Source organism: Bidens hawaiensis, unplaced genomic scaffold, assembly GCF_021521415.1.
Source record: "Bidens hawaiensis isolate Kalapana, Puna unplaced genomic scaffold, B.hawaiensis_p1.1 tig00014518_1, whole genome shotgun sequence".
In the NCBI taxonomy this organism is placed as follows: Eukaryota; Viridiplantae; Streptophyta; class Magnoliopsida; order Asterales; family Asteraceae; genus Bidens; species Bidens hawaiensis.
The window spans coordinates 221,267-231,753 of NW_027492263.1; the positions used below are offsets into that span (position 1 = coordinate 221,267).

The following is a 10,487-nucleotide window of genomic DNA, read 5'->3' on the forward strand; positions in this document are numbered from 1 at the left end:
GGCGGTTTTGGCCGGAAAAAGGTTTTTATAGAGTAGTGTTTTTGGCCGGAAAAAATATCCGGCGGTTTTGGCCGGAAAATGGGGCGGCTGGGATGGGAGGAAGAGATAGTATTTTCTGGGGGTTGGGTTGGGAAGAAAATATTAGGGTTATTGTGTTTGGTGGGTTATAAGAAGTGTTTATATGGAGTAGTTGTATACAGCATTTAACTTTACAATATTTTGCATAAATCGGTTTCCCTCACAAAAGATATGTAGGGTCCCTTTTTTGATTTGTTTTTTGTTTTACACAACAGGCACTCCATCTTTATGTCTACTTATTTTATTTTATTTATGTCACACATTTATTTCTTTTATATTTGAGTTTCTAATAATTATGTTTTTTTTATTTGAATAGATGTCGACTTTTTATGAAAATGATTCAATGGGATATGATGAAATTATTATGACTACACCACAATTTGCTACTAATCAGGTACAATATCCATTAAAAAACATAGTTTATGACACCATCTATTGTTGTTATATTATTAACTTTTATTTTTATTGTTGTTATATTATTAACTTTTATCTTTTATTACTAGTATTATTATTATTTTAATATTTTAATACTAGTATTATTATTATTATTATTAATTTGTAGGTGTTCCGGTCTCGTGAAGATTTGGTGGAATGGGTACAAATGTTGGGATACTCACTTGGTGTTGTCGTCGTCACAAAAAGGTCGAATAAAAGACCTTGTGGTTTCGTCTTCAAGGTTGTACTCATATGTGATCGTGGCGGAAAATACAGAGTTCAGGAATCAAGCAAGGCGTCCGGCACAAAAAAGATTAATTGCCATTCGAATTAGAAGGAAGATATTCGGATGAGTATGATGCGTGGACCTTAACGGTGATTTGCGATGGACATAACCATCAACGTTCACAGTATATGGAGGGTCATGCATATGCAAGGAGACTTACCGATGATGAACGTAGTTGGGTTGCATATTTGACAAAGATGAATGTTGCGCCACATGACATTTTATCAGTACTTAAGGAGCGGAATTTAAGTAATGTATCCACAATCAAGACTATTTACAACGAAAGAAATAAGATTCGCTTGATCGAGCAAGAAGGCAAATCTCCAATGCAGGTTCTCCTATCCTTTTTGCATGATAATAATTACGTCTATGAATTTACTACAACCGGTTTGAATGAGTTGGAAAATATATTCTTCGTTCATCCAACATCATTCGACATTTGGCGTGCATTTCCACATATATTGATTATCGATGCAACTTACAAAACGAACAAGTATAACATGCCTTTTGTTCAGATTGTTGGTGTAACTTCAACCAACAACACGTTTTCCATAGCTTTTGCCTTCATGCATAATGAAAAGACAGTTAACTATACATGGGTCTTAAATTGTCTAAAGTTGACTCTAGACAAGTGTATGCTCCCACGTGTTATAGTTACAGATAGGGAATTGGCTCTGGTAAATGCATGCAAAGAAGTTTTTCCAGATGCTGCTCAATTGCTTTGTAGATGGCACATTGAGCAGAATATATTCAGAAGATGTAGGAACTTTGTTAGGTCAAGAGGTGATTGGGATAAATTTAGTTCGTTGTGGAAGTCACTGGTAGATTCTGCAACGTTGGAATCTTACACGGAAAATTACCAGATACTTGAGTCATTTCTGATAAAATTTCCACGTATGTTTTCTATATTTCCACATTTAATATATATATATATATATATATATATATATATATATATATATATATATGCGATGTTATATATATATATATATATATATATATATATATTTCCACATTTCTGATAAAATTTCCACGTATGTTTTCTATATGTGTGTGTGTGTGTGTGTATATGTATGTTGCGATGTTATAAAATAATCATTATACAAAATTCGTTTTAGGTAAAATCGACATTCGGGAACCTCGTGTCCAAAGGAATACTCGTGGACGACCGAGTTTGAAGAAAACGCAACAAAAAAGGCATGACGATCCCGTTCGTCAACAGTCTTGCAGATTTACAACTGATAAACCTCCCCTTCAGCGAACCGATTCCCATATGCCTCCGAGGCATAGTTCATATGTGCAACCCGTAGAACGTGATTATGCCCAAGAGCTTACAAGGCACAATTCATTAAGGGACCATGACAATTCTCCCGGTTACAACAGTGGATGGGGGAACTACGAAACACTTGGTTTTTACGGGAACTATGATGATCATCCAACTTACAATAGTGCATACGTGAATACTGGTGAACAAACGTATTTTGGAAGCACTTCAAGTGTAATAGATGATTTATTCGGGTTTAACCAGAATACTGCTGAACAGACGTATTTCACCAACACTGCAAAGGTAACAGAATATGATTTCATGGGGTTGAGCCAGCATAGTGTTACATGTCAAAAATCAATAGTCTATCGCACTTATATTGGTCAAATTCCAGAAATATTTCAACCGTATGTGGAGGATATAGAAAACGTCGACGGTGATGGACATTGTGGGTTTCGGGCTACAGCTGTTGCTCTCGGGTACCACCAAAATGATTGGGCATCAATCCGAAGGTCCCTAATTGAGGAGATGGTGCAGTATGAACAACTTTACAGACTCGCTTTCAACGACAAAAACAATACGGTGGACAAATACAATGCTGTGTTCTCATCCTTGAACTGGTTTGGTAAAGGTTTTGCACCAACACAATACTGGATGATTATGCCAGAGACGGGGTATTTGATTGCAAACAGGTTTAACGTCATTTTTCATTTCATTAGTAAAGATAATAATAATAGCTCGACAATATTTCCGCTTTGGAGAGGACCTGACCAGTTCCCAGAAAAAAGAATCATTACAATGGCACTGGTGCATTCAAATCATTATGTAGCGGTGAAAATGCAAGGCGAGTTTCCAATGGGTGTCACACAAAAGTTATGGACACTAAACAGACAAACTGCCGCATCTGAGTGGGAACAAATATATCAATCACGTCAACAACTATATAAAGATTGGATATGGAAACCTCCTGTATATAAAGTTATAGATTAATTGTATATCTTATTTATTTGTCTTTTATTTATTTAATTATATATCTTGTTTATATATAAGTAATAATAGTATAATAAAATATAAAATAAAAATAAAATTGTAATTAGTTTAATAAAGAAATAGTAATTAGTAATTAGTAATAATATAAAGAAAAAAAAAAGAAAAAGAAAAAATTAAACAAAGAAAAATAAAACGTAATCATTACAATGGGTGTCACACAAAATCATTACATAATCATTAAAAAGAAAAAGAAAAAATTAAACACAATCATTATTTAATAATTAGCGGTGTAAAATGAAATTTAAATGGTGTATTTAGCTCACCCCTTTATAAAAGAAAATAAAGGATAAAGGAGAACAGAATACAAGAAAAGAAAAAGATGATGCTTTATGTTGTGGAATAGATATTGCATCGATCATACCAAGTTGAATTAGTTTTAAAAAAAACCCTTAAACTTGTGAATTTGTAAAAGAAAGAAAAGAGAACTCTTTACGTATATTATGAAAATTTGGTCAAATTAACACATTTAACGACCATATCTTGATTAATAATTGTAAATCTTAAAGTGATGTTAATAATCACACATGGTCATAAAGTGATGGTTGGGATGATATGATACCAAAAGCAGATATTGGATTAATCGAATGTCTTTCTTTCTTTTTAGGAATCATGCTGAGTATTTCATTTGGTGTTGATGGATTTAATTTCTTCCTTTTCAAATGGGAACCATATTCTTTTATAATTATAATTTTTGTTGCCAAATCTAGGTCCCACTGACTGACTGGAAAACCAAGCAAACATTAACCCATAACAAACTATGCACCTTTTTAACCAAATGGGTTTCTAACCTGAACCGTTTTTCACTAATCGTTTCCGGTCTAGTTTAAAACCGGAACCGGTTTGAGACTATTAACCAATTTATACACATTTATATATCAACTATGGTAACCTAAAGGTTTTTTAACACAACACTTACAACTCGTCCGTTAACCAACTTGTGCACCTCCACCATTCATAACCAAAGTAACCATCTACCTCAACATCCAAAAGTGCTACCATTGCCACCTGCTGATTTCCTCAACATCCGCCACTTCATTAGCCAAATAATATTCTAGAGTGTGCTATATAAACTTCTCTCCTCACTCTCCACCTTCATTTAACACCCCCATCTTCTCTCTTTGCAATTTACCCTCCTAAGTCCTAACCCTTCCAATCTTAAGCACTAGTTTTTGTTAAAAGAAAAACGAACTCTTTAAAGCTTTTAGGGGCACAAGAACCATCTTTATTTTTCTTCTTTAACCTTGATCTATTTACTAGCTTCCTCCATAACTCCATAACTACTTTGTTCAATCTCTTCTTCCTCAACAAATTAACGACACCTTGTAAGTCAGTCTCTCTCTCTCTCTCTTCTCTCTCATTTAAACCATCTTGTATATATCATTCGATATGTATATATATATGCATGCAATATATATTAGAGGTGTTCAAAAGTACGTATCTGATTTTTATAAAATTTTATATTTTTAATTTTAATATATACAATTTAAAATTAGATGTAAACCTAGCTTCTTTCTAGCTTCCAATATAATCTCCATTTTGTTTCCCATCTTCATAACTCACAAGAACTTACCATCTCTAACCACCTCCTACCACCTTCGTCCTCCGGTCACCACCACGTCAATCACCACGGCTGACGGCTCCACCATTGTTTCTCTAATCTCCAACTTGATAAGGTATTTTAGTCTTTTATGTTTATATTAGTTTGTTAGATTCTTAATTATAGACTTGTTTCAAACATCTAGAAAACTTAGATGATTGAGATGTTGTATGCTTATTTTAAAAAAGTTTTTTTTGTTAATTTTTTTTGGATATATGGTTTTGAACGCCCATAGTATATATACATGTATGTGTTATTATTAGTGTTGCAAAAATCGGCTTTGGTGCTAGGTCAAAATCGGACCCTAGTGGTCAAAATCTGGTCTAGATCCGGATAGAAAGAGTAAACATCGTACCAAATTTTGATGAGCAGGGGTAATTTGATGAACAACAAAGGTACAAAGTACAAACACTTTGTTAATTTACACTAAATTCCTCCAACTTAATTTATTGGTTATTTTAATTATGTGAGGGTATTTTACATTTAAATTAAAGGCCTCAAACTTTACTAGTTCAGATATAAAAGATATAACTTGTTTTTACTAGTAATAAATAAATCTGATATATAGATATTTTATTGTATATTATAGTCAGATTCAATCAAAAATGCGGTTTATAAGGATATGTCGAGCTAATCTACAATGGCGTCTTATTCAACGTCATCTAAGGATCTATCAACGTATGACGATGTGTTTTTGAGCTTTAAAAAGTGAGTTCAATACTGAATTGAAATTTCATATAACATTTGTTTGTGAAAACTTTTAGTTTTTTTATATAATATATTCTAAGAAAAATAATTTGTTGAAGAGCAAAGGTCGGTGTTTTATATTAAATAATAATTACTTGTTAAATGCATTGCAATGTTAATTTATTTATTTTTTTCTTAACTAATACAATTTCTACATAATTTTTTTCATTAATTATGTAGAAAGACACTCCGATTCTACTATACTCGATTTGCAGCCATATACTTTGTAGGGTTAGGGCTCTACCTGTCATTGAGATTCAATAATGACCATTTTTATGTTCACTTTGCTAACTGCATTCCTTACTTTTATTTTTTTCGTTTAGGATTCCCTCGCTACACGCCACTCCAACAAATGGAGGAGGGCTGTGGCTTACTCAGGTATCGTCGCTGCTTTAATCGTAACATGGATAGGAGTCTACTTCTTACTGGTTTCAAGATGATTAGTGAGACGGAATAGGATCAATGCTTGGTCAAATTTCAAATTCTTATTGGTTTTATATGCATGTGTAATATTATATAAGTATTAATGAGAAGACCCTCATTAATATGAGTATTTGACTATGTGGATGTTTTTTTAAAGTTGAGACCCTCATTAATATGTATAAAAGTGAAAGAGAAGTGGAAAAAATAATCTTCGCATGTTAAGTGTACGTTCAGTTAATGTTTATTTTCCGGCCATCGGTAAAACAAACGTATGGTCATCAGTGAAAATAAACGTATACTAATAGTAAGTTCGAAAAATGAGCCGGAACAAATGAAGAAGATAATTGAGGGGTTGAATATAAACAAACTAATATATATTCCGTTGAATATAAACAAACCAGTTTATTATAGCAAATTTCTAAAGAGAAAATGAAGTTACCTATTTCCGTTTTTGTTACTAATAAATTAATGAGTTAAAGATAAAAATATATTAGATTTTGTTCATTTTATTTGATAGTTTATTTACATATTATTCATTTTATATTGGATTTAAACATGCGTGTGTGGTTTTTCTTTTTTTTTTGACAAGAAAATTTCTATTAACACAGCCCAAAAAAAGGCAAAACCACCCACAAACACCAATTACATAAACGTAAACCGACACCACGAATCCCAAGACAGAGAATACTTATCAAACCTATTAGAAAACCAGAAAAAACTTAGGGATTTAATCTCACTAATTAAATCACCCACCCTAACAATTTTACGATCAAAAACACAATCATTCCTAGCTTTCCATATTCGCAAACAGCTGACAATCACAATACCTTGAAAAGCAGATTTAGCAAATCCTTTTAGCCCAACATAATTATGCACCTCCATCAGATCCTCCATGGAGAAGGCAAAAAAATTATTAATACCACACCATGACGCAATAGCTTGCCAAATAATCGAAGCCACATAACAAGAAGTGAACATATGCTCAACTGACTCGTCACCAAACTCGCATAAAACACAAGTCGAGCGCCCCACCGAAATCTTCCTATACGATAACGCGTCAACAGTCGGAATTTTACCCAAAACAGCTCTCCAAGCGAAAATATTACATCTAACCGGAACCCATCTACACCACCGAAACGACCCCGAGCCACAGAAACCACTCTGGGCCCGAATAAGATTTTTAACTGTTCCGACAGAAAAACCACTAGACCCACCACCGACCCACCTCCAATAATCCTCTCCATCCGGAAACACCATCGGTGTAATAGAAGCTTCCATACTGCCAATTTCATCCAACACTATCGAATTCCTCTCACCATCTATCCAACTCCAATCAAACACCAAACCATTCGGCCCTTTAAAAACCCGATCCGAAACCAAACAATTTTTGAACCTTTCAAATTTAAAAGCATTACAATATACATCCTTTAAGGGCACTAAAGTCATCCACGGATCCAACCAAAATTAAATCGTATCCCCCGAACGAACTTCTCCCTTAAAAAAATTCCGAAAAGGAACATTTCCGACTGAAAGCTTATTCACCTGTTTAGCTATATAAGCCCACACCCCATTACCCAACCTACCAATTGGTAACCCACCCCACCCAACCGACGACCTATGAATAGCGCAAATAACCCTCTTCCAAAGACCATTTTCACTCTTATACCTCCACAGCCACTTACTTATCAATGCAACACTGGAAACACCAGTACTACAAATACCAAGACCCCCTTCCTTAATCGGCACCGCAACTCTCTCCCACGCAACCCAATGAATTTTCCTAGACTCCACTGAGCCTCCCCAAAGAAACTTCTTATACAACGAATCGATCTTCTTAATAACCGCTTTAGGAACAACATAGAGAGACATATAATACACCAGTAAACTCGAAAGGACCGACTTAATAAGCGTAACCCTACCTCCAATCGATAAAGTTTTCACCTTCCAAGAATCCAACCTATTATGAATGATCTCCACCACAGGATTCCAACTAACAATCCGATTCATATTCGCCCCAACTTTGAGCCCTAAATACTCAAACGGAAACTCACCTTTCCTACACCCAATAACATTCGCCATGCACCCTATCTCTTCATCCTCCACACCCACACCAAACAAAGACGATTTAGCCATGTTAATTTTCAACCCGGAACATAAATAAAAACACCTCAACACTCTAATAACACACTTAATATTATCAATAGACCACTCCCCCAAAATCATGGCATCGTCCACATAAAACAAATGAGAAAGAACCGGCCCATTGTTAGGAAGTTTGATTCCACAAAATAAACCTTCATCGCACACCGCACGAATCATACACGAAAGCGCCTCCATAACAACGAGAAACAAAAAAGGAGAACTAGGATCACCTTGTCTCATTCCTTTAGAACATTTAAACTCGTAAGTCGGACTCCTATTGACCAACACCGCGGACCGAGCTGAAGAAAAAAGTCCTCTAACCCACTGACACCATCTACCCGGGAAATTCATTTGGTGAAGAATAGAAATCACAAAATCCCAATTCACGTTATCATACGCTTTCTCAAAGTCTATTTTCAACAGAAAGCACTTCTTCTTCTTTAATTTACACCACGAAACAACTTCATTAATCACCAGCGGCCCATCTATGATAGACCTACCACGAATAAACGCCGACTGTTGATCCGAAATAACCGAGTCCAACACCACTTTCATCCTATTCGCCAACAGCTTGGAAATAACCTTAGCAATAACTCCCACCAAACTAATAGGCCGGTAGTCGTTTAATGACAAAGGATCCTTCTTCTTAGGAATCAACGTGATAAACGAAGAGTTACAACCTATATTGATCTTACCGTCCTCAAAAAAATCTAAAAAACTGCATAAAAGTCTTCTTCAAACACTCCCCAAAACTTTTTAATAAAGAGAAAATTGAACCCATCCGGTCCCGGCGCTTTGTCGCTTCCACATTCAAAAACTGCGGCTTTAATCTCCGAAGTTTTAAACCGCTCAACCAAAAACCCACTATCCTCTTCCGACAGCCTTAAACAATTAATACATCTCAATTGCGGCCTACTATCCAAATCTTCATGAAAACGCTCCCTAAAAAACCGAAAAACTTTTTTTTTAATTAACGACGCCTTAGTAACCCATACCCCATTAACATTCAACCCTGGGATCCCATTCGAGGCTTTGCGACAATTAACCATAGAATGAAAAAACTTAGTATTATCATCTCCATCCCTTGCCCACTTCACTCGAGATCTTTGAATCAAATCTTGAAGCTTCAAACCTTCATGTTCTTTTAAAACCGCTTTACACCTTGCTAAAGTCCATACTTCATCCTCCTCTAAATCCCTTTCTTCAAGACATTCTTCTAAAATAGTCATTTCCTCCCGAACCACCTTTTTCTCCTCTTCCTCTTTAACTACCATCTCATCCCTCCACCGTTTAATGTGAATCCGCAACCATTTAAGTTTAGCTAACAACCTCAAATCCGACGGGCCTTCAAAAACAAAAGAGTCCACCGCCGTTTTCACCACATCTTCGAACCCGGCACGACAAGTCCAAGAGTTCAACACCCTAAACGGCCGAGGGCCAAAGTTAACCTCTTTACACGACAAAATAATAGGCCTATGATCCGAAATACATGTAGACAAAGCCCTCAAACAAGCTTCCGGCCATTTATTAAAAAAATCAACACTAACTAAAAACCAATCCAACTTACTACATTTCTTTCCCCCTTCACGAATACACGTGAACCGGAAATTACGCATCTCATACTCCCTAAGATTAACTTCCCGTATAAACCCATTAAACGACCGAGAACACCCCCCTTTGAACACCGAATTCCTTCGTTCAGACGCCTCCCTAACCACGTTAAAATCTCCACAAACCACCCAAAACCCATCACCACCTCCAACCAAATCCGACAACCGATCCCACAACATCCTCTTACTCATCGCCCCTTGCGGAGCATACACGTTAACAATGTTCAAAAGACTCCCCTCACCTTTCATGAAACCTTTTAAACACAAAAAATTCCTATCCTTTATACAATCTAACACCCCAAAAACTCTAGGGTCCCATACACAACATAAACCACCCGACAACCCCGACGAAGCAACAAACTCGAACTCGAAATTACCTTTAACCCAGAATTTGGCCAACAACTCTCTAGTAATGTTCTCCAATTTGGTCTCTTGAAAAACACCAACATCCACTTTCTCACTGCCAACCAAATCTCTAACCCAAGTGGCCTTATAGCCACCACCCCCCCCCCCCCCCCCAAACCCGCAAAGATTCAAAGATAAAAAATTCATGATAAAACACCATTAATACCTCCCACTACAATGTTCTCCTTAACCAAGCCTTCAAAACCGTGAATCTGCACTCCAGCTACCAAACCCGTCTCAACCGTAGCCGCAACCTCTTCATCCACTGGCTCCCGACCAACCCCCACTTTATCTCCTCCTTCCGCCCCCACCCTCATACTGTCCTGCCCGTCACCTCCATTCATTTCAGAACCAACAGGGGTACTGTTGAGATCCACCCTTCCGAATGAACCACTAATCCCCACTCCCGAACCATCACCTTCATTCTCCATCTGGGTATACTTTCCACCG

At 36.3% G+C, this 10,487-nt stretch overlaps 2 protein-coding genes across 2 annotated transcripts; one reads left to right on the forward strand and one right to left on the reverse strand.

Moving 5' to 3' along the window:
• The first annotated feature begins 927 nt into the window (after positions 1-927).
• LOC143546929 (uncharacterized) lies at positions 928-3,053 on the forward strand. The gene is made up of 2 exons (XM_077038474.1): positions 928-1,582; positions 1,918-3,053. Exons 1-2 carry the CDS (start codon positions 928-930, stop codon positions 3,051-3,053), a joined length of 1,791 nt encoding a protein of 596 aa, XP_076894589.1.
• A 3,469-nt stretch (positions 3,054-6,522) lies between these two features.
• Positions 6,523-7,326, reverse strand: LOC143546930 (uncharacterized). The gene has a single exon (XM_077038475.1). The coding sequence runs from the start codon at positions 7,324-7,326 to the stop codon at positions 6,523-6,525; it is 804 nt and encodes a 267-aa protein (XP_076894590.1).
• Between the last annotated feature and the right edge of the window lie 3,161 nt (positions 7,327-10,487).

Coding starts and splice junctions, on each gene's coding strand:
- LOC143546930 (XM_077038475.1), bottom strand. CDS start 7,326: ATGACTTTAGTGCCCTTAAAGGATGTATATTGTAATGCTTTTAAATTT.
- LOC143546929 (XM_077038474.1), top strand. CDS start 928: ATGGAGGGTCATGCATATGCAAGGAGACTTACCGATGATGAACGTAGT. Junction 1,583..1,917: donor GAACTTTGTTAGGTCAAGAG/GTGATTGGGATA, acceptor AATTCGTTTTAG/GTAAAATCGACATTCGGGAA.